The sequence below is a fragment of the Rhincodon typus genome, chromosome 2, assembly GCF_021869965.1.
Source record: "Rhincodon typus isolate 14 chromosome 2, sRhiTyp1.1, whole genome shotgun sequence".
In the NCBI taxonomy this organism is placed as follows: Eukaryota; Metazoa; Chordata; class Chondrichthyes; order Orectolobiformes; family Rhincodontidae; genus Rhincodon; species Rhincodon typus.
In genome coordinates this window covers 115,043,746-115,067,622 of record NC_063333.1, presented here as the reverse complement: position 1 = coordinate 115,067,622, position 23,877 = coordinate 115,043,746, and the positions used below count along the sequence as shown (strand labels likewise).

Below are 23,877 nucleotides of genomic sequence, written 5' to 3'. Positions count from 1 at the left end.
GAGTAACTCTGACCATCTTCACACTGTTTGGGTCTCAACTCATAATTTATTTTGCTACTGTAGCCTGTTCAGGTTTCTACTTGGAAAGCAAGTGATTGTGCTGAGCTGTTTGTTTATGCCCAAGCATATATTTTTCCTTTTATCTCCACCAGAGAATTAAATTTGATGGTCAGCATTTACTGCAGACGATGTGTTACCCGGGTCTTTGGTATACTGTGTATTTTTTTCTCTCCATCTAAGTGTTTTTGCTGTGTCTATACAGGATTTGAAACGGCGGTACATTGCTAATGCATTTTCAATGGAAAAATTACTTTACCTTATTGCAACAGCAGAGTCGAAACGAGAAAGTGGGTCAACACTAAGCCACATTTCTTCACTTTTGAAAGAACTCAGGTATATTTTTGTGCATTTAGTTGAAATATTTTAAGGTGAGAAAGGAAGCTTACTTTCACTGGTCAAGAACATTGAACGTAACTGGGGTTTTCCTTTACAAATGAATTCATTGTTAAGAGTACATAACATTAAAGCAATAAAATTGTGTTGTGGAACACTAGTTACTCATTAATTTTGCCCCTGTTTGTGCATAAAGGACAAGATAATGAAGTTAATAATTTGTAATACAAATGGATTCCATTTAATAACTCCATATCACAAAATCACAATTGCTATGGTACTAAAAGAGGCCATTCAGTCCATCATGCCTGCACCTAGTGCCAATCTCTCACCTTTACCTCATATATATCCCTACCACCATTTCATATAAATAATCATCCAGTACCACCTTGAATGTCTTAGTTGAACCTGTCTCCACTATATTTCCAGGCAGTATATTACATACTGTAAATACTTGCTGTGCGAAAAGTGTTTTTCCTCTCATCACCCTTGCTTCATTTGTACGTTACTTAAAATCTTTTTTTTCCCAATGAGGGAGAACAGCTTCTCCCTATCTAATCTAACCAGCCTGCTCATGATTTTGAAAACCTCTATCAAATCTCCTCTCAGCCTCCTCCTCTCCAAGGAGAACAGTCCCAACTTCTTCAATCTATCCTTGTAACTGAAGTTTCTCATTCTTGGAAGTATTCTTGTAAACCCCTCCAATGCATTCACATTTTCCCTCGAATGTAGTGCCCACAACTATACACAATACTGAGGTCATACATGTGTCTTGTACAAGTTCAAATCACCTACCTGCTTTTGTATGCTATTCCTCTGTTAATAAAGCTGAGACCACTATGCTTTATTAGCTGCTCTCTCTACCTGTTCTGCCATGTTTAGTGATCTGTGCACATATGCACCCAGGTCCCTTTGTTCCTGCACCCCCTTTAGAATTGTACCTCCTATATTTTTTTGCCTTTTGATGTTTTTCTGATCAAGTGCATCACCCTGCACTTCTCTGCATTGAACTTATCTACCACCTATCTACCCACTCCACTAATTTGTCTTTTTTTTTGGAGTTCCACATAGCCTTCCTTACTGTTTAATTTGTCTGCAAACTTTGAAATTGTCCCTGCACACTAAGGTCTAGATCATGAACATATATTTAGAAAAAGCAAGGGTCCCAAAAGTCACCTGCGGGGAAACTCCACTACAAATCTTCCTCTGCCTCAAAAAATATCTGTTGATTGTTACCCTGTTTCCTGTCACTCAGCTTATTTTGTGTCCATGTGGCTGCTGTCCCTTTTATATCGTGACCTATAATGTTTCCCACAGGTCTGCGTGGCATTATATCAATGCCTTCTGGAAACCCATGTATATTGCATTAACAGCGTTGCCTTCATCAACCCTTTCTGTTACCTCTTCAAAAACTTTAGCAATTAAATAAAATGTCCCCTTTAAAAATCCATGCTGACTCTTTGTAATCAGCCCACCTTCTTCCATTTTATCCCAAATAATTATTATAAGAATAAAACAAAAAAAACTAATGATGGTGGAGATCCAAATTAAGAAATTGCTGGAGAAACTCCATAGGTCTGGTCCCTTCTTCAGTTCTGTTTTCTCTCCACAGGTGCTGACAGACCTGCTGAGTTTCTCTAGCTGTTTGTTTTAATTGTTTCTAGAAGTTTTCCCACCATCAAAGATAAACAACTGATCTGTAATTGCTGATATAATCCTTGCAACCTTTCTTGAGAAAGGTTGTAATGTTTGCAATCCTCCAGTTTTCTGGCACCTCCCCTGGGTCCAGGGAGGACTGAAAGAATATAGCCAGTGCTTCTCCAATTTCTACCCTCACTTCCTTCAGAATTCTTGGAAGCATCTCACCTGGCCTTGGTCCCTTGTCAACTTTTAAGTGCGAACCGTCCATCCAATGCTTTTTCCTTATTAATTTGAGCCCTTCTAGTTTCCTCCTCCGTCACCATGGGCAGCATCCTCCTTTTTGTAAAAGACATATGCAAAGATTTCATTTAACACCACAGTTATGCCCTCTGTCTCCATTTGTAAATCCCCTTTTTGATCTTTGAATAGCCCTTCTTCCCCTTTTAACCATTCTCTTACAGTTTATATACCTATACCTATAAAATACCTAAAGAATTTGGGATTTCCTGTTGTGTTAGCTGTTAGTCTTTTCCCATGGTGCACCTTATTTGCTTTCTCACCTCCCCACTAAACCTTTGGTATTTCCGTTGATTCACAATTGTACTTTCTGCCTTGTACTTATAAGCACATTTTCCCTTTCTCATTTTAATTTCAACCTCCTTTGTCATCCTGGAATCTCTGGATTTGTTTATCCTACCTTTTTCTATTAGAGGGAATACACCTCAACTGAACCCGAACATCGGCTCTTTGAAGGTTCGGTTACTGTCTGTCTTGCCAGCCTGTTCTTCCAGTCAACCCTGCTCAGCTTTGTTCTTGTCCCATTGAAATCAGCTCTCTGCTATTTGTTTTTTCTTACTCTGGATTGTTGCATGACGTTGTCCAACACCATCCTGAACCTTCTGAGACAGTGATTACTGTCTCCAAAATGGTCTCCCACTGACTTGATTCACTTAGTCCACCTTGTTTCTAAGGCTCGGGTCTAAACAATGCATCTTTCCTTGTTAGACTAGGCAACTATAGCTTTAGGACATTCCTGAACGCAATCTACAGTTGTCCCTCACTGCGCCTTATGCTATTAGTATTCCTGTCTAAATTTGGATAATTGAAGTTTATTTTATTGTAACTACTCTCCAATGTTGGCATTTTTCTGTAATATCCCTGCAGATTTGTTCCTTTACATCCTTTCCACTAGTTGGTGGTCTTTTGACTACACTGAGCAATGCAATTCCATTCTTTTTATTTCCTATCTCTGCATAAATTAACTATGTTCTTGATCCCTCTGAGACGTCTTCCTTAACCGATACTGCACTCCCCTCCTTTAACCAATCCTATTAACTCCAGCTCCTTTCGTCCTTTTTCTATCTTTCCTGAACAACTTATAACCAGGATTATTTAACACTCCGTCTTGCCCTTCCTCAAACCAGGTCTTCCGTCACTCGCACAGCATCATAATTTCACATTGCTATCTGCGACTATAACTCATCAACCTTATTTACTATAACCTGTGTATTTGAATACATGCATGTTAATTCTGTTTTGGACTTGCTTTCTTTCTCCCCTACTCTGAATTAATCTAATAATTTACTATTCTCTGTGCTAGTGCCAAGTGTATTCATAAGTCTTTTGCAAGACCTAGTGTTAATGTTCTCCTGTACTTTCCTGGTTCCCATACCCTGACAAGTTAGATTAAAGCCCTCCCAATGGCGGTAGCAAAATGCCTGCAAGGAACTCGGACCCAACTTTGTTCAGGTGCAACCCATCTGGCTTGTACAGGTGCTATCTTTCCTAGACTCTGTCCCAGGAATCTAAAGTCCTCCCTACAGCGCCTTCTTTGTAGCCATACACGCATCTGCCTTATTCTCCTATTTTCGTATTCTCATATGGCACTGGAGTAATCTGAAGATTATTACATTTGTGATCCTGCTTGCTAACATTTCAACATAACTCTCTCAATTCCGATTGCAGGACCACATCCGCCTTTCTACCCAAGGTATTGGTGCCAATGTGAGCCATGACCTCTGCCCCCCCCAAAAAAAAAGCTTGCGCGCACACAGGCATTTCTGTAGCTGTTCTCTGATATTCCTGACCCGAGTAACCAGGGAGGCACCATACCATCCTGGAATCATGTTGATGGCCCCTTCCCCTAACTAAAGAACCCCTGCCCCCGCTACTGCTCCTCCTCCCCTCATGTAGTTGGGTTATTTGTGGTGCCAGAAGCTTAGCGCTCAGTGCATTCTCTTGAGGAACCAGTGCCCTCATCAGCTTCCAAACTGAGTTATTCAGTCATTATTCAGAAAGTTCATTATTCAGACAATGAACTATGAAATTGTGAACGATGTGGATCACTTGTCACTTTTGGATCTTAGACTGTACTCCAAAGCTTATTGGGTTTGCCATTTTAAGAAGCAACCACAGTTGTGTAGAGAAAATGAAAATGCCATTTGAATAAGATTTGTGATGTTTATCTAATCAAGATCCATTGCTTCCAATGAGTTGCCGAAACATCTTTATCTCAATATTTACTAAGCTATATTCTGTATTCAGAATTCATGTCTTTAAATGTGCTCTTCATGTTTTATTTGGCAGGTAAAGCCAGTTCCCCTGCTGCAACAAAAATTCGGGCAGTTCATGTTTTATGATTTACACATTCAAGAGAAAACATTTTCGACCTCTTCTACCCTCTACTCATAATTTTGTCGCTTAACATTCATCTGTGACCTTTTCAGCTAATATTGATGCTATACCCTTTTGTTCTGTTTTCATCCACTACCAAGACCCTTTTTTAATTTTCAGTGCCTTTCATCAAATTAAATACTTGTATTTTGCTTCCCCCCCATTATCCTTCAGTTCATCAAGAAAGGCCTTCAATTTGTGCTTAAATTTGAGCCTAGTAATGTTTAACATTGAAGTTTCTATTATAGAATCCTTAAAAGTTAGTGAAGAAATTAGGTGAATATCGAACAGTATTATTTGAATCATGATAAATTAGGAAATGTTGATGTACAAAGGGGTTTGGGTGTCGTTATACCCCGTTCGCTGAAAACAAGCATGCACATGCAGCAAGCAGTTAGGAAGGCAGAAAATACTTCTTGAAAAAAAATTAATGAGAAGTGAGCATCACTAGCTGGGCTAGCATTACCCCATTCCTAGTTGCCTTTGGGAAAGCAATGGTGAACTGCCTCGAACTGTCGCAGCCTTTAGGAAGGGAGGTCCAGTTTATTGACCTAACAACAGTGAAGGAATTGCAGTACATTTCCAAGTCAGGATGATGAGTGTCTTGAAGGGGAACTTGGCACATGGTGGTGTTCCCATGTATCTGCTGATCTTGCTGTTCCAGAAGATAGTGATTGTAGATTTGGAAGGTGCTGTATAAGGAACCTTGGTGAATTTCTGCAGAGCGCTTGTAGGTGGTACACACTACTGCTGCTGTGCGTCAGTGATGCACAGTGATTTGCATTGCATCCACAAACAATCAATGTAGCTGCTTTGTCCTGAATGGTCTCAAGCTTCTTGAGAGTTGTTGGAACTGCACTCCTCCAGGCAAATGAGGAGTACTGCATCACATCCCTTGTGCAAGTGATGGACAAGCTTTGGGAAGTCAGGAGGTGAGTTACTTGCTGCAGGATTATATGCCTCACTTGAGTTTTTGGTCAATGGTAACCCCCAGGATGTTAATGGCTGGATGTTGAGGGATAATGTTTAAATTCTGTCTTGTGGTCATTGCCTGATGTTTGTGTGGCACAAATGTTAATTGTCATTTGTCAGTCGAACCCTGGCTTTTGTCCAGGTTTTCTTTAATTTAAGTATGCACTGTTTCAGTGTCTGAGGAGTCGCGAATGTTAATACTATTGGAACAGAAGTAAGCCAATTGGCACATTGAATCTCTCCGCTATTCAGTGAGATCACAGTTGGTCTGATAATCCTCAACTCGGTTTTCAACTCCTTTTCCCCATAATCCTTGCTTCTGTTATCTGTCTATCTCAGCCTTGAATATGCTTAATGACCCAGCCTCTACAACTCTTGGCAGTAAAACATAAAAAATCCACAGATTCACTAGCCTCTGAGAGAAGAAATTCCTCCTTACCTCTATCTTAAATCTATCTTAAATATGCAACTCCTTACTCTGAGATTATGTCCTGTGGTCCTCAACGTTCCAATAAGGCAAAACAGCTCCTCTACAACTACCAGTCAAGTCCAATAAAAATGTTACATTTCAATAAGGCCTCTTCTCATTCTTCTAAATTCCAATGACTACAAGCTGAAAACTGTGCAATCATCAAAAATCATACCCAGTTCTGACCTTAGGATGGAGAGAAGATCCAGGGTCTTCGTGAGGCCACACCTGGAGTGTTGTATGCAGTCTCCATTGTCTTATGCAAGAAAAAGTGTTTTTGTGTTAGAGTGAGTGTAGTGAAGGTTCAGTAGATCAATTCCTGGGGTGGCAAGATTGTTGTATCAGAAGAAATTGAGCTGACTAAGCCTATATTTGCTAGAGTTTAGAAGAATAAGAGGGGATTCCATTGAAGCATACAAAATTCTGACTGAACAGACTGGATGTGGCAGACCAGAACAGTCGTGGCCTTAGGTCTCTGGCAGAAAGCAGACAGTAGGGATAAAGGCGGTCTTTATTAGGATGGCAGTAGGTAACTAGTGGAGTCCTGCAGGAGTCAGTGTTGGGACCAGAAATATTTATGTTATACATTAACGATCTGGGTGAAGGAATTGAGGATGTTGTTACTAAGTTTACAGATCCCATAAAGATAAGTGGAGGGGAAGGTAGGTTGATGAAGCGGGGATGCTACAGAAGTTCGTGGTCAGGTAAGGAAAGTGGGCAAAGAAGTAGCAGATGGAATACGATGTGGAAGAGCTTATGCACTTCGGAAGGAAGAATAAAGGCATAGACTATTTTCTAAATGGGGAAGGGCTATGGAAATCTGAAGCACAAAGAGATTTGAGTCCTCATTCAGAATTCTGATGGTTAACTTGCAGGTTCATCTAGCAGTTAGGATGGCAAATGCGGTGTTATCATTAATTTCAAGAGGGCTAGAATACAAGAGCAGAGATGTACTGCTGAGTCTGTACAAGGCTCTTGACAGTCCACATTTGGAATATTGTGAGCAGTAGTGGGCCCCGTGTCTAAGGAACAATGTGCTAGCCTTTGTGGGGTCCAGAGGGGATTTACAAGAATGATCCCAAGGATGAAGAGCTTGTCATACGAGGAATGGTTGAGGACTCTGGGTCTGTACTCGATGGAGTTTGAAGAGGGATCTGATTGAAAATTACAGAATACTGAGAGGCCCATATAGAGTGGACATTGAGAAGGTGATTTCCATTACTAGGAGAGATTAGAACCCAAGGATGCAGTCGCAGAGTGTTGGGACGATTGTTTAGAACTGAGATGAGGAGGAATATTTTCAGCCAAAGTGTATTTAATCTGTAGAACTCATTGCTGCAAAGATCTTTGGAGGTCAAGTAACTGAGTTTACTTAGACAGAGATAGATAGGTTCTTGATTGGTTGGGGAATTGAGGGTTACAGGGAGGAGGCAGGAGAATAGGGTTGAGAAACGTGCCAGGTATGATTGAATGGCAGCGCAGATTCTGGGGTGAATGGCCTATTCTGTACCTATACCTTTACAGTGTTACGGTTTGATGGACCTCAAGAAGGTCAGATAAATTGGGTGTTGACCCAGATAGTAGAAAAATAAATATATGATCCGCATTGTTCAATGAAAGGAAGCATTACCAGCTGAGACTGATGGTTTGAGAGGCTCACTTTCTTATCTATCAGTAAGAGTCCTACTTGAAAGACTGGAAATTTGAAATCTTTCTCTCACAAATAACTGCACCAGAAAATTAACCCACACGCCAGAAAAAGCGCAGCTTTTGCTAAAGAGTTAATTCTTTTAGACAGTTGCAGCCCACTTGAACCAGTGACTGCTGGAAATACTTATACAACACATCAGATCATAAGAAGGAGAAGGCCCCTCAAGCCTGCTCTTCCATTTAGTGATATCATGGTTGTCCTGATGGAGAGGCCTCAACTCAACCTTTCTGCCTGCATCTGCATAATTTTGATTCCTTTGTAAATCAAAATTCAGCCAAGCTCAGCCTTGAACACTATTCAATAATCCAGCCACTCTGCTCTGAGTTAGTGAATTCCAAACATTCACAATCTTCTGAGAGAAGAATTCCCCCTCATCACCATTTGAAATAAGAAACCCTTAGTCTGAAATAGTGCCCCTCCAGTTCAAGAAGGGCAACATTTATCTCTCTATCTCTAAAGAGAATGTTTGCCTTCTCCAAACATCTTATGTTTGAATAAGATCACCTCACATTCATCTAAAGCTCAGTGAGTAAAGTCCAAACTGGCTGAATCTTTACTCTTTATCACAGGAATTAGCTGAGTGGCCCTTCTCTGAAAGCTGCCTATATGCAAAGGAGATCAAATCTGGAAGCAGAGTTCTCAGTTTTTAATATTCGATCATGGGGTGTGGATGTTGCTGACTGCCAGTATTTAGTGCCCATCATTAGTTGCCCTGGAGGTGATGGTTGCAAGCTGACTTCAACCCCCGTGATCCTTGTAGGTCACCCTTGGTGTTGACAGGAAGGGAATTTGAGGATTTTGAACTAGTGAAAGCGAAGGATCAGAGATGTGATTTCACGTCAGGATGGGAGCTTGCAGATGGTGCTGCTCCTATGCATCTACCGCCCTTGTCCTTCTAGTTAGTAGGAGTAGTCGGTTTGAAACATGCTGTTGAAGGAGCCTTGACGAGTTACTATGATGCATCTTACTGAGGTTGCCACTGTGCATTGGTGTTGAAGGTGCTAGGTGGGGTGTCATTCCAATGGGCTGATTTGTTCAGGATGATTTTGAACTACTTCAGTGTTAGGGCCTCATCCATTCAGGAAAATGAAGAATATTCCATAACGCTTCTGTGATGTGCTTAGTAGATTGTGGATAGGCACTGGGGAGACAGGAGGTGAGTTAATTGTTGCAGAATTCCCAACCTTTGACATGCTCTTGTAGCCATGGTATAGCTGGTCCAATTCAACTTCTGATCCATGGTAACCTGTCTAACATTGACAGTGCAGGATTCCACAATGCCTTTGAACACCAAGGGGTGCTGGTTAGAAACTCATGGTGGAGATGGTCATTGCCTGCAACTTATGTGGCATGAGTGTTATTTGTCGCTTGTTAGCCCAAGAGTGGATGTTGCTCGAGTCTTGCTATATATGGACACAGACTGCTTCGGTCTCTGAGGGAATTCATGAACAGTGCGGAATGTTGTGCAGTTGATGTGGCCTCACTGATGTCCTGTACAGTTGTAACAAGACATCTATACTTCTGTACGTTAAAAAATAGTACTGCACATGCTTGAAATATCTGCAGGTCTGGCAGCATCTCTGGAGAGAGAGACAAAATCAATTTTCCAGGTTGACCTTTCATCAAAAGTGGGAAATGATAGAGATGTAATAGGTTTTTAGCAAATAGTAGATGGGACAAGGCCAAACAGGTGGTAGGCAGGAGAGATTGACAGATCAGTTAGTTTGCCAAGGCCAAAAGGAATGGTTATGGGGCAAGTAAAGAAACAAGATGTGACCGGAGCAGGTGTGCTGCTGACCGGAAAAACAAATGTGCGTATCTGAAACATGCAAAGAAAAGGAAACAAAACCAAGACATTAATCTTATAGCTTGAAATTATTGAATTTAATCTGGAAGCAAAAGCATCTCATCTTTCACTTAGGTACTTTACAGCCTTCTGGACTCATGTTAACAATTTCAAAATGAGTCCTCCACTTCCATTTTTTGTTGCATGTTTTGGTTATTTTTGTTATTTTATCTTCAGTGTACAGCATGTTTGTCCTAGGTACATATATTTTGTTTCTTTTCTTATTCTATCACCATTCCCTTTGGCCCTGGCGAATCAACTTTTCTCTCATTTTGTCTTGCATGTAATAGCATTACCTCTTGTACTTGTCCCATCTACCCCTTTCTCAACCTCTCATCTCAACTTTTCCCAGTTCTGATGGAAGTCCGTAACTTGAAACTTTGTGTGTTTTTCTCTGCACAGATTCTGCCTGACCTGCTGAGTATTTCCAGCATTTTCTGTCTTTATTCTGTACTTCTTGCAATGGAGTTGTCTTGTAATTACTTGGGACCTAAATGCTAACTTTGATTCACTTACAAGGAAATCCAGGTCCCTCTGTAGTATCACATTCTGTAGTCTCTCCATTTAAATTTTATTCTACTTATCCACTAATTTATATCCGGGTAGACAACTGCACATTTTGCCAATTATACGCCTTCTGTTAAATTTTAGCCCACTCACGTGACTTGTCTATCCCTTTTGTGGACTATTGATATCCTCCACTTAGTATGTTTTCCTGCAATCTTTGTTTCACTAGCAGATTTATCTATCGTACACTCTTACCTTTTATTGAAATCATTAATATTGATTATTAATAGTTGAGACCCAGTATTGATCCTGTGGCATCCCACTAGCTGCATTGAGAATAAGCCTTCCATATTCGTATTGGAATCTCTTCATTGCTATTCTAATGTAATGTAGTAATGGTCAAAACGTGCAGATGATTTCTTTGGCTATATAGTTGAAAGATTAATTGAAAAATGCAAAATTGGCTTTCCATTACATCACAACAAAATAACAACATACTTCCACCAATGGTATAATAGACTTACTTTTTTAAAATAGTAACATTTCCAGTATTTTCTCAGGGATACAGAGTCGAGACAGCGGCAGCAGCTGCTTGATGCGGGTTTGCATTCATCAGCTCGCTATGGTAGCCATGACAGCCACCTCTCCATGATGGATATGAAGAAAAAACCACGGAAATGGTTAGCCTCAGAAACATCAGAGAGGAGATGCCAAATCTGCCAGCAGTTGTGTTACCTATCCATGGTGAGTTGAAAGGTTGGTTGGGGTAGGAATGGAGATGTTCAATATCTGATCACAGTACTTGGTTAATTACTAATGGTGAAAAGAAAGTTTTTTTGTTGGCTTGTTTCATACTATCTTCGTCTTACTGTAGATTCTCCTGTGCTCTTTCTAGCCCAATGATATGCAAGAGGATATCTCCTATTTGCAAGTTTAACATCAGTATGGAGTAGGGAAGGGTAAATGCAAAGCATGATTTGGCATTTGGCATTTAGCCAAGAAGTGAAGAAAAAATTTGCATTCACACACGGATTTTTATGTTCATCAGTTGTCCCAAAACACTTTTAAAATCAACTAAATCACTACAGAATGCTGGATGAATTTCCACTTCTGTACCAGAGGCTCAGAAACCATACAAATGCAAACCAATTACTAGGGGTCACGATTTCAAGGTGAGAGGGGAAAAGTTGAAGGGAGATATGCGTGGAAAGTTCTTTACGCAGAGGATGGTGGGTGCCTGGAACGCGTTGCCAGCGGAGGTGGTAGAGGCAGGCACAATAGCGTCATTTAAGATGTATCTAGACAGATACATGAATGGGCAGGGAGCAGAGGGATACAGATCCTTGGAAAATAGGCGACAGGTTTAGATAGAGGATCTGGATCGGTGCAAGCTTGGAGGGCCGAAGGGCCTGTTCCTGTGCTGTAATTTTCTTTGTTCTTTGCCAAACCAGGATTTGAGCAGACAGTCCAGGCTGACACAATAGAAAATTTTAACGTTAAGCCCAGGTTTGTGTCTGCTTTTCAGGTGGATGAAAAAGATTGCATTGCACAAATCAACAGGTAGCAAAGGTTTTCTCGATGCTTGTTCAATGTGACATCTTCAATCAGCATCATCAGAGGAGATCATCTGACTATTCTTCTTAACAAATTAACTATGCAACTGTAAAACCACATTTGAAATGCTTTCTATTTATTATAAATTGTTTTAGGGTCTTCTTGGAACATGAAAGGTACTGTACTATATAAATATAACTGTGATACTTCATTGAATCATGGCAACAGCACATCCCACTTTTTGATTAATCTGTACTGAGTTGGATTGTTGCAATCAAGGTGGATAGCTACAATTTCCATAGAACAGCATGGAGAAAATTCAGCCAGCACTGCTGCTTCTGGTATCATCTAGAATGACCGTTCTGTGTTAGTGCTGTTGAGCGCATACATCATACATTCCTTCAAGGTGCAAAATCTCAAAAAAGGTCAGTCAACCATGGCTGATAAAGTAATTTAAAGATTATGTAAGATTAAAAGAAAAGGCTTACAGAGTGGCCAGAAATATTATATCTGAGCATTGAGAAATTTTTAAAATTAAAGTGGAGGACCAAGAAACTGATAAGAAAATGTAGAATAAAATACGAATGCAAACTAACAAAAAAACCTACATTGGGCTGTAAAAACTTCTACAGGTACGTAAAAATGAGAAAATTTCATGAAGAAGAAAGTAGGTCCACTAAAAGAAAAGTCAGGAGAATTTATGATGAAGAATATGGAAATGGCAGAGAAGGTAAATGATTACTTTGTGTCTGTTTTCACTGAATGAGATGCAAGTGGCAAGGAAGACTGAGGATTTAAAAGGATGGTAGTATGGGTAAGAAGGTTGTACTGGAGAAATTAATGGGTCTAAATGTTAATAAGTCCCTGGACCTGATGGTCTACATCTGAGTGTTGAGGAGATGGTGATAGAGATACCATTTAGGACTGAGATGATGAGAATTTTGTTTTTAACTTGGAAGGTGGTAAATCTCCAGAATTCTGTACTGCAGGCGCCTGAGGAAGCTCAGTCAAGTATATTTAAAGTAGAGGTTGACATTTTTGATTATCAGTGGTGTAGAGGGTTTGGGCATTATGTGGTTATTGAAGTATTTGATTGGCTATAAACAGTGGAACAGTCTCGACAAACTACAGACAGACCTCTAACCATCCAGCACCCTTCTAAAATATTTTGAAGCATCAATTTCAATCAACTTAACAGATGGGGCATTCAGAATCCTGACAACTGAGTGAAAAAGATTCTCCACAGGCCCCCTCTAGGTCTTTTTTGTCAGTGATTTTGGATCTATGACTCTAAGACGAAAAGATATAGGAGCTGATGTAGTCCATTCAGCTCATTAAGTCTGCTGCACCATGAACTGAGATCACGGCTGTTCTGAGAACCCTCAATTCCACTTTCCTTCCTTTATTCCATGCCTCTTGATTTCCTTCCTGCTTAAAAATCTATTAACCTCAGCCTTGAATAAACTTAATGACCCAGCTTCTGCAGACATCTGCAGTTAAAAATTCCATAGCTTCACTACCTTCTGAGAGAGAAGACATTCTTCCTCATCCATGTCTTAAATGTGTGACCCCCTTAATCTGAGGTTATACCCCCTGAACCTAAACTCTTCCACAAGAGCAAAACAACCTTTTCACATATACCCTGTCAAGTCCCATAAGAATCTTGTACATTTCAATAAGGTCATCTCTCATTCTTCTAAACTCCAAAGAATTACAGGCACAACCTGCTCAAGCTCTCCTCATAAGAAAAGCCCTCCATACCTGGGGTCAACCTAGTGACCCTTATCTGGACAGCTTCCAATACCAGTCTAGTCATTAGCCCACTTACCTGAAGGAAGAATATTTTGCTCATTCAAAACACCATGTGTTTTTGAAAATCTCCATTAGGTCACCTCTTCTTCTTCTCTATGTAACTTGGTCTCTCAAATCTTCTTGATAATCCTAAATATTTCTTTCTTCTTTAATTCTGATGTGGGATTAAAATAATAATTAAATCTAGTTTTATACTGACATGTCCTAATTTTAATACTGTAGTTGGAACATTTTTATTAATATGTTGCTATGTCGTTCAGTTTAATTGCAGTCAGTTTCTGGGATTGATTTATGGTTGATTAGAAGCCTTTTTCCTGAGTTGGATAGCCACTTAAATCTATTTGATTCTGGCTGTTCTCTGAAAAGCTATTTCTCATTCTGCCTGATTCAAATGTGAGACCGTGACTGAAGCCTTCATACCGTCATAAGCCAGATAGCTGCTTGCTCAAAGAAAAATGGTAGATTAGTGGCCACTGCACAGAAATCATGATTTGGCATCCGTAAGAGCAATCCGATATGCTTCGTTAGTTGCTGTTTGCTCCAGGAGGTAGTCAAATGTAATTATTGCAAACTGCTACATTGATTTATTAATCATAAACTATTATTTTAATTTGACATCTAAATTTGTTAGCCTCGACACAGCTGTAGTACTTTTCTCCTCATCTAAAGATTGAAGAAGCCCTACTCCAGCGATTTCATCTAATACACGTTGCATGGAAGTGTCAATGTTGGGAAGATTCGGCGCATTCAGATTGAGATGTTACTCCAAGGACTAGACTGCCCTATTAGTTAAACAGATTCCACAACAGTAATTGAAAAGCAGCAAGGGAATTGTAACTTGTTTCATGTCAACTGCTATCTGTTATATGATATCAGCTAACAGATAATCTAGTTATGTAATTGTTCTTTGTGAGAGTTAGCAGTGTTCAAATTTGCTGCCGTCATGTTATAACGCTGGTCACCGTTTCAAGTTTGGCTGTAAAGCAGTTTGGAAATGCCTTGAGAACATCAAATATACTACATTAATGCAACCTTTGTTTTAAGTCATGGTCAAATGCAATGTTGTATTGCGGCTTTCTGAAGCCAAAGATGATTGGATGAGATAACATGTAAAAATCAAAATCTTAAATAAAGAGAAGAGGGTTATTCAGTGATCTCCATACACACTTCATTTTTTTTCTAGATATCTTTACAAAGTGCAAGTGCTCTCTGGGTCTTGCAAGTAAAATTTCACTTAAAGGGAAGGAGCTAAGACATTGAAACTCCCAAAATGTTCTAATATATTTCAAAATATTATAGACTGGACTCGTTTAGACTAAGCTGCAGTAGGACACAGGACAGAAGAGAATATTGGTTTTTGCTGACAATATATAGTGAACATGTACTGGTCTTTAGGTGAGATGGAAGTAATTTCATAATCAAATACACAAGAATTACTTCAGGTAAGCTATGATGGCCTTCCTGGTCTCCATAAATCTCAAAAATGTTATACCAGCATTACTCTAACTGTACCTCTGTTGGACCTCCAATGAAAGTTCTGATTTTTGACGACAAATTGATTGTATGTTGACTAATTTGTAGTACTGACCCATAAAATTCTTTCTACCTAGGTAGTACAAGAAAATGAGAATGTTGTCTTCTGTCTTGAGTGTGCTCTTCGCCATGTAGAAAAGCAGAAATCTTGTCGGGGATTGAAGATGATGTATCGCTATGATGAGGTTTGTGTGTGGAAATCCGTGCATTTTCTGATTACAAACTGAATATGCCCCTGTTGTATATCCTCCTCCTAGGTGTAGGGGTATCATACAGCTTCATTGGTTCTGGGTAATCAAACCATGAGGGACCCTTCAGATATGTCATCATGATATTGTAGGTCAACTGCAGGTGACTTACTCTAGAATCCTGCATCATTTCTTTTCAATTATCTAAAGATTCTCTTTCACTAAAGCTTGGGTAAAACTTAAAGCAGGAGCTTTGATTAAGACAGTCAAGAATATAAAGTGCCCTCTTCCTTAATATGTCCTGCCCAAATCAGATTTTCCCTTTAGTCCTTAAAGGATATTGATAGGCCTTCCTCCCAGATATACTTTCTAACTCGATTATGAGCCTGTACAGATTGCCTTTAAGGTCATGAAGTTATTATTTGTATGTATGTTTTAACCAGTGGCAAGAATACTTGTTCCTATATTTATTTTCCAGCAATTATTCAATTTCAATTTGATGTAAGTAGTTTCTTGCGGTCTGTAACAATTGACATATTCAAAGCATTAATCACCAAGATCTTAATAAAAATAGATGTATATGGCAACACAGACTGTGGGTTTTTTCATACATGTAAGTGACTTCACACCATTCTTGTTTAGATTCCTGTATAATTCTCTGTCTTCTGATTCTTCTGTGCTTTATGCATTTGAGAAACTATATCTTAGTTTATCGCTTATGAGGCAGATTTGGGTGGCCAAATGTCTGAGGCCCTCAGCTTCTTCATAGAGGCTACGTCTCACATTTTGGAAACTTGCAAGGTTACTTCTCGTCTCCTGACTTCGATTCATAACTTATAGAAAGCCACTGCCCAATTTTTCCAATTATGGTTGGTGCATATATGCCCAGACCCAGACCCAGACCCAGACCTGGTTGTTTAACTGTTTGTTTTCAATCTCAGTGGTGTGCTACAAGGGTCGCTTTTCATCATTTATATAAATGATTTTGATGTGAACATAGGCATGGTTAGTAAGTTTGCAGATGACACCAAATTGGAAGTGTAGTGGACAGTGAAGGAGGTTACATCAGAGTACAACGAGATCTTGAAGAGATTAATGTGAGGTGCTGCATTTTGGAAAGGCAAATCAGGGCATTACTTATATACTTAACATTAAGGTCCTGGGGAGTGTTGCTGAACAAAGAGACCTTGGAGTGCAGGTTCATAGTTCCTTGAAAGTGGAGTTGCAGATAGATAGCATTTGGTATCCTTGTCTTTATTTGTCAGTGCATTAAGTATAGGAGTTGGGTTGTCATGTTGCGGCTGTATAGGACATTAGTTAGGCCACTTTTGGAATACTGTGTGCAATTCTGGTCTCCCTGATGTAGGAAGGATGTTGTGAAACTTGAAAGGGTTCAGAAAAGATTTACTAGGATATTGCCAGGGTTGGAGAGGCTGAATAGGCTGGGGCTACTTTCCCTGGAGCATTGAAGGCTGAGGGATGACCTTACAGAGGTTTATAAAATCATGAGGAGCATGGATAGGATAAATAAACAAATTCTTTTCCCTGGGGTGAGGGTGTCAAAAGCTAGAGAGCAGAGGTTTAAGGTGAGAGGGGAAAAGGTTTAAAACGGACCCAAGGGGCAACCTTTTCACGCAGAGGGTGGTGCATGTATGGAATGAACTGTTGGAGGCTGGTACAATTACAATGCTTAAAAGGCATCTGGATGGGTATATGAATAGGAAGGGTTTAAAGAGATATGAGCCAAATGCTGCAAATGGGACTAGATTTGTCTAGGATATCTGGTTGGCATGGATGAGTTGGATCAAAGGGTCTGTTTCCATGCTGTACATCTCTATGATTCTGACTGTCTACGAATTATTTGTTTCTGCCTTTAATGGATACTTTGAAACTTTAAGGAAATACTAAACCAGTACTGTTTCTATCAATCCAAATAAACCAGACATAAAAACTAAAGACATAATCGATAGAAATTACATTTGAAGATTCATGACTGTCTAAGCATGATAACGTGGGAGTACAGATACTTCTTTCTCACCTTCCTTTCTTAGGCCTGCAATCTTGTGCAATGGAAATGCCTTTACCAGCCATCGGTTAATCTGATTGTCAAAAAACAGTTAAATTTTACAATAGATAACAAGGTGTAGAGCTGGATGAACACAGCAGGCCAAGCAGCATCAGAGGAGCAGGAAAGCTGACGTTTTGGGTCTAGACAGAACCTGCACTTCATCCTCCATTTTTTATTTCCTTTCTTGCTGCAGGAGACCCACCAATTTCTAAGTGATTATGTAGACCAAGACTTCTATACTTACCTCTGTAGCAGTACATTCTGCCAAGTCATAGTATGTTGTAAAGAAAACTACAGGTGACCATAACTTCATGGCTTAAAAAATTACGTAGCTCTCCCTTTTACCAATTTCTATGTTGACGGTCATTCTTGCTCATTTCTTCCTACCTTAATTATTTTGGTTTTAATCCCTCCGACAGTCAGTCTAACCTGTTATTTAAAATGTTGCGTCTCCCCCACCCTAGGGAAAAGACTTTTACTATTCACCTTATCTATGCCCCTGATGATTACATACACCTCAATAAGGTATCTTAAATTTTATTTGTTTATTCTCCTTGAGAAAAGTTTTTATTTCCAAAAGTGACCTATGTTACAACTCACTAGGGTGGTGCGCTGTAAGTTGAGCATGTTACATTTTTTAATACTGTAGTTGGAACATTTTTGTTAATATGATGCTATGTCGTTCAGTTTAATTGCAGTCAGTTTCTGGGATTGATCTATGTTATGCATGTTGCCTCAGTTTGCCTGACTTTCGCACCAGGGTTGACAAATCATAGACTAGGTTTCTGTACAAAGGAGGAATGATTGTTTATTACAAGTAATTAGACTATAGCTGCACATAAACAGATATGAATCACTGGCATGTAACCTTACTGACTGAAACACTAATCAACATATAGACTCCCCCTTTTACTTACACATGTACACACATGCAAATAGGGAGAGGTAGATTATTGATGGGAGGAAGGAAAAAACTGGCAAGTCAGTTCAGTGGTCTGTCTTTCCTGATTCCAATATTTAGATTATCTTTATTTGGCAAGCCAGGCCTTTGATGTTCAATTGTCTTTTTCTGGAAGCTTCTGTTGGTTTCTAAGTAGTATAGAGTGACTGATCCACATCAATTCCGAAGTCTCAGCTCATAGCAACTGCTGCATGAACAGTACCTGGCTGTTTTTAAGTTTAACTTGTTTGATTTTACTGCAGACAACAGGAAACTTCTGCATCTTTTCTCTCTGTGTCTGTGTCTCTGTAATTTGTTTCCAGTTCCAACTTGCTCAGTTAACTGAGAACCAATTAGCTTCATATGTAAACAGCTCCTGATCATCCACATCTTCCAGGAACTCATAGTCGCAAAAATCAAGTTCACGATAGGTACCAAATTCCTTGCTCTGAAATTATGCAGCCATCCTGATAAATCCCTGTTTTTAAAATTAGTTCTTTCTCATGTGGTCCACAGTTTATAAAGGTACAAAAATAAAAAGACATGGTTCTTGCAACTGTGTCAAATTTATCAGTTCAAAATATCCCAAGTCCAAAGGATATTATTGTTAGTCTGCCAGATGTCAATGTTCAATTTTATTTTGTCTTTCTTGTTAAAACTTTTTCTTTTTATATACACGGGACCCACCTTGAGTATAAACCTTACTTTATTTTTCTAATTCTGTTAAACTTCTAGCAACTTTCTCTTCTTGAACACTGGAAACAGCAAATCATCAATTTATCTGATTTCAATTTTCAAAATAAATGATGTCCAAGCCTGATGGTTTTGCGACAGAAGTACTCTCATTAAAGTTTGAACCTTTGAAAGGCAAAATCTTAAGTACAGATCATCACCATGCTGTGATTTTGATGTCTGCTGATAAATCATGAAAACTCCTAAAGCTCTTGCCATGCTAACAGTATTCTTGTTATGAACACCTATTAAAATGAGAAAGTAACAACCTATTATGTCTCTGTTTAAAAGCCAAAGAGGTTTATCATAACTAACTTCTATCACTGTGGGGAAATAGCTACTTAAAAATTAATAAACGTGAATTTCGTATTAATTAATAAACTATATTCAGCAGTGTAAAAGTTGTTGGATGGCAGATAAAATATAGAATTAGTCAGCACAAGACATTAATTTCTTTGTAGGCTTGCAAGGAGACAAAAATTTTTAGATATCATTGTTACTTCACAAAATTATAAAATTGCCCCAATTTTTAAAAAACTAAATGTCATTTTACACGTCGTTTCAATACTTGTACTACTTGAAACTTTCATAAAAATTCCTAACACGATTAAATCTCAGCCTTTCCTTTATATTTTCTATTGCAAATAACAGTACCAAATCATTATTCATTGTCATGAATAAAAAAAAATCAGTTTTAAAGCAAATAACTAACTGAATCACTTATCTTTTAAACATTGTGAAACAATTCTGTAGCACAGTCCAATGAAAGGTCCTCAAATCTTTATATTGTACTACTCAAAATAACAGCATTTTCTTTCTGAGATAGTCGGAACTGCAGATGCTGGAGAATCTGAGATAACAAGGTGTAGAGCTGGATGAACACAGCAGGCCAAGCAGGAAGGCTGACGTTTCGGGCCTAGACCCTTCATCAGAAAATCTGAAGAAGGGTCTAGGCCCGAAACATCAGCCTTCCTGCTCCAATGATGCTGCTTGGCCTGCTGTGTTCATCCAGCATTTCCTTGCTTCTCATGTTCAATCATGTAAGTGGTACTGCAGTTTGAATTTCCTTAAAGCACTGAGTCCTTGGTTTCAGTCAGAAGTTCCAAGTGCTGATGATTTATGTAATGGTCTTATCCCAGAACTGACCTTTCACTTGATTATAACTATCAAAATTTCCCTGTGGTCACAAATAAAGCTGAATTTTCACCATCTAATAACTCTTTGGCCTCAACATTTCTTATTCATTCACGAATGTGGACATCCTTGGCTAGGCTGGCATTTGCCCATCCCTAAGCTCCCTGGAGAAGGTGTTGGTGAGTCACTGTCTTAACCTGCTGCAGCCCTTTGAATGTAGGCACACCCATAATGCTGTTGGGGAGGGAATTCCGCAGTTTTGACCCAGCCATACTGAACGGTCATTGATATAGTTCCAAGTCAGGTGGTGTGTGGCTTGGAAGAGGTGTTGCAGGTAGTGGTGTTCCCATGCAACTACTGCAGTTGTCCTTCAAAGGTTGTAAAAGTCTTGGGTTTTTAAGGTGCTGATGAGAGAGCCTTGTCTAAACCACTGTAGTAACTTACCATCATTTAAAAGTCTTGCCAATTGGTCAGTTGGTAGCCCTTTTACCTCTGAGTCAGAATGTTATGGGCTGATGTCCCACTACATATCATGAGTACAGAAACCAAGCACGAGATGTCAGTGCAGTATTGAAGGAGCATTAATCTGAGACCCTGCCTACAACCTGTCAGGTTGTGCCTTGCAGGGACGAATGGAACATATAGTATTTCATCGTAGACATTCTGCCAGTGATGCCATTTGTTTAGTAAATAAGATAATAATCATACTTAATTTCCTGAAAATCATCAGTTGACTGAAGAAAATTATTATTCTGTTCTTCCAAGGCCCATATTCATGACTGCTGTGTATTGTTTATAGAGTGGTTTTTAGTGTTGTAAAGAGTGTAAAAAAAATTCTTTACGTTTTGTGTCAACATTATGCAGTCTTGGGTGAGGTCAAATCCAGCTAGATACAGAAGAAGGCAACTGAGTCCTTTGTGATGGCATAAAGCATGTATGTGGGTAGTTAAATTATCTCTCTCCCTATCGTGCAAACGTCAGTCATAACTTGCTTTTCTGAGCCAGTAGCATGCACATCCACCTGAAGTCTGTGGGTTATTTTAAACCAGAATTGATAAATTTTCTGAGATCTAAAGATATTAAGATAAATGTGATAAAGATGAGTGTATGATAATAAACTAGTGGCATGCAGTTGAAATCTAAGAGTTAAAATTTACTGAGTTGCAGTGCCAAGGGTGAGAGCTGATTAGGACTTGCCTTGCATTTGTTATCCTACCCCGGTGAAGCTCATACCCACCCCCGGCTCAGTTGTATCAGCCTTCAATTTAAAACAAAGACTAGTCTAATGCTTCCTCTACTCTGCCCTAACTGAGACAAATGAGCTCTTATGTACTTGTGGTCTTTTTTTTTTCACTTCCAAAATCTTAGGGCCCATACAAATTGCACAGTCAATTGGTGCTGAATTGAGAGTAGGTTTTTTTTTTGCCACAGTCCCAACACAACACAGAACTGGACTATAACATCTTAAAGTAGAGGCAGATTTTCACTCAATTTTGTTAAATGTTAATATTTTGTACAAATAGCTAACAATTCTTGACCTATGAAACTTCAGTATAAATGTATCTTTTTTAAACCGTTTAACATTACAGGATCAAATAAACAATTTAGCCAATCAAATCTGTGGAAAAGCAGCAGCTAACAGCAGCGACAACAATACAAGTACCAGCAAGCCTGCACTGAAAAGAGGGCCTCGAAAACGAGCGACCATTGATGTGCCAGCAACTAGACTTTCGTCCTTGTCCAGAAGTGCTACAAGTTCCCCATGAAGTTGCCAAGTCTTGTACTCAGTTGTTCTTTTTGTACTATAATTTGTGAGTACTTGCTAGAAGAATGCAAGCTGTCTTTGCACTAGCTCTAAAGATTACTTCTGTTTTGTTTTTTAGGAAAAAGTTTGTTTTAGCATTAAAATGTTGGCTTATTTCTTTTAGGAACACCAGACACTGCAGTTGGCAGTATTCCTTGGAATGCAGTAGAGGTGTTTTCATTCACTGTTTTAAAACCAAGTCAAAGGGCTGAACAGTAATCCAAGTTTGCATTTGCCCTTTTGGCTGAAGCAAACCTCTTTAAGTTTGATTTTTTTTTGTTACTGTGAACAGGTGGGATGTTTTAAACCCGTTTGAACTAGGTTGAAGTTAAGTGCTGTGTGTTTTATCTTGCAATTTCAGTCATGCGAGCAGCTTTTTGGAGGAAGGGAGAGGTAAAACTTGAAAGAAACTGCTTCAGTTTGGCTAAATTTTATGTTTTTGGTTAAGTGTAAGCTGAAAAGTTTGCTTTTCTATTTAGAAAATTGTTCTATTGTTTTTAGAGTCATGGCAGCTGATACTTGATCTGGTTTACAAAGTATAATAGTGGTAATTTTGAAAGTAAAGTAAAGGTGATATTTTTCTCCTTACCAGCACATCACTATGCATCTGTAATAATAAGGCTGCCTGGCTGGAGGAAATTGTGCCTGACTTTCATTAGCAAATCATAAAGTTTTTGGTGCTGTCAATCATTTTACCAGAGAACCCTACAGTGGTGTCCTTTATCCAATTATTGAAGCAGGGCTCCCCTGTTTCGCCTTTGTAGATGTGCAATCTTTGTGACATTCCATTTTAATTCCACTTTCATCTCTATGTTCCTTCTCCATTCTTCCTTTTTTGAATCAGCATTAATGTTCAGTTCATTGATGAGATGGTCACAATGGAGAGCCACTAGAGGATGTGCATATTTCTTTGTGAAATGTGAAAATGCATCTCCTTCATTTCTATTCGTGTTATACTTTCCATATTTGTAAAAAAAAACATTAAAGAAGAAAAAAATAAAAAAATAAAATTTGTATATATGCCTGTAAATTGTTTTAAATACTTGAGCCTTTTGTGGGGGTGGGTTGGGATGGGGTGGAGAAACAAGAGATGAAGAAAAGCCTTATGTTTCAGTTTCTTCGTCGGTTTTGGACGCTTACAGGGTTTCTTGTAACATTTAAGTGCTGCTTACATCACTGAACAAATAATGGTGTAGCTGTTGCCCCTTTCAGTGTATTTTATTAATAAAAAGGGAAACATTTGTTCATTATAATTAGTTTTCATTGCTGAAAATGCAACATTAATTGTAGCTACACATGTTGCACTGAGCTTGCCAGTGGTGACTGTCAAGAAGTCATTTTATTTTTTTCCCAGTTGTTAGTTGGTTGTTGTTGCTGCAGAAGACCGAACTGCTTGGAGTATTTAACAACATAACTGATTTCAAGTGTTTTTCAAATGTGGTTGTCCAGTTTTTATGGCCTTACTATGTATTTTTGTTGTTTCTTTGAGAGCAGACATATTTGACTATTGCTTACTGATTGATTGACATTTAATTTATTAGTTCTGCTCTGCACCTTTCCTTTCTGTGCGGAAAGTTCACATTGTAATTGCAAGTGTTTTTTTACTTTTCAGGTTTGTACTTAAAAGTTTAATAAAACTTTTGAGCAGTTTCCTGTGAAGTTGAGTTGTTCCTCTCTATCTTTTAATGTGAACAGTTAATTGATCAAGTACATTAACTTCAGGGTTTGTTAATTTGTTACCTCATTCACATCAGCCTATTTTCATTCTGCACTATAAATAGTATTGGTTTGTGGCTTGTAGACAACAAAAACTTGACATGTAAATGTAGTGGTAGCCAGTGGTGGATTTGTGTTTTTTTAGAACCATTGGTGTAATTGATTTTTCGCTACGCTAAGAATC

At 38.9% G+C, this 23,877-nt stretch overlaps 1 protein-coding gene across 1 annotated transcript in view; it reads left to right on the top strand.

Moving 5' to 3' along the window:
• The window catches only part of jarid2b (jumonji, AT rich interactive domain 2b), a 121,466-nt gene extending 97,830 nt beyond the window's left edge, over nt 1-23,636 (top strand). The window contains exons 12-15 of the mRNA XM_048607635.1: nt 263-393; nt 10,773-10,956; nt 15,189-15,296; nt 21,763-23,636. Of these exons, the coding sequence (XP_048463592.1) occupies nt 263-393; nt 10,773-10,956; nt 15,189-15,296; nt 21,763-21,939 (600 nt within the window). The 3' untranslated portion in view covers nt 21,940-23,636. The remainder of the gene's footprint in view (nt 1-262; nt 394-10,772; nt 10,957-15,188; nt 15,297-21,762) is intronic.
• Nucleotides 23,637-23,877: the final 241 nt, after the last annotated feature.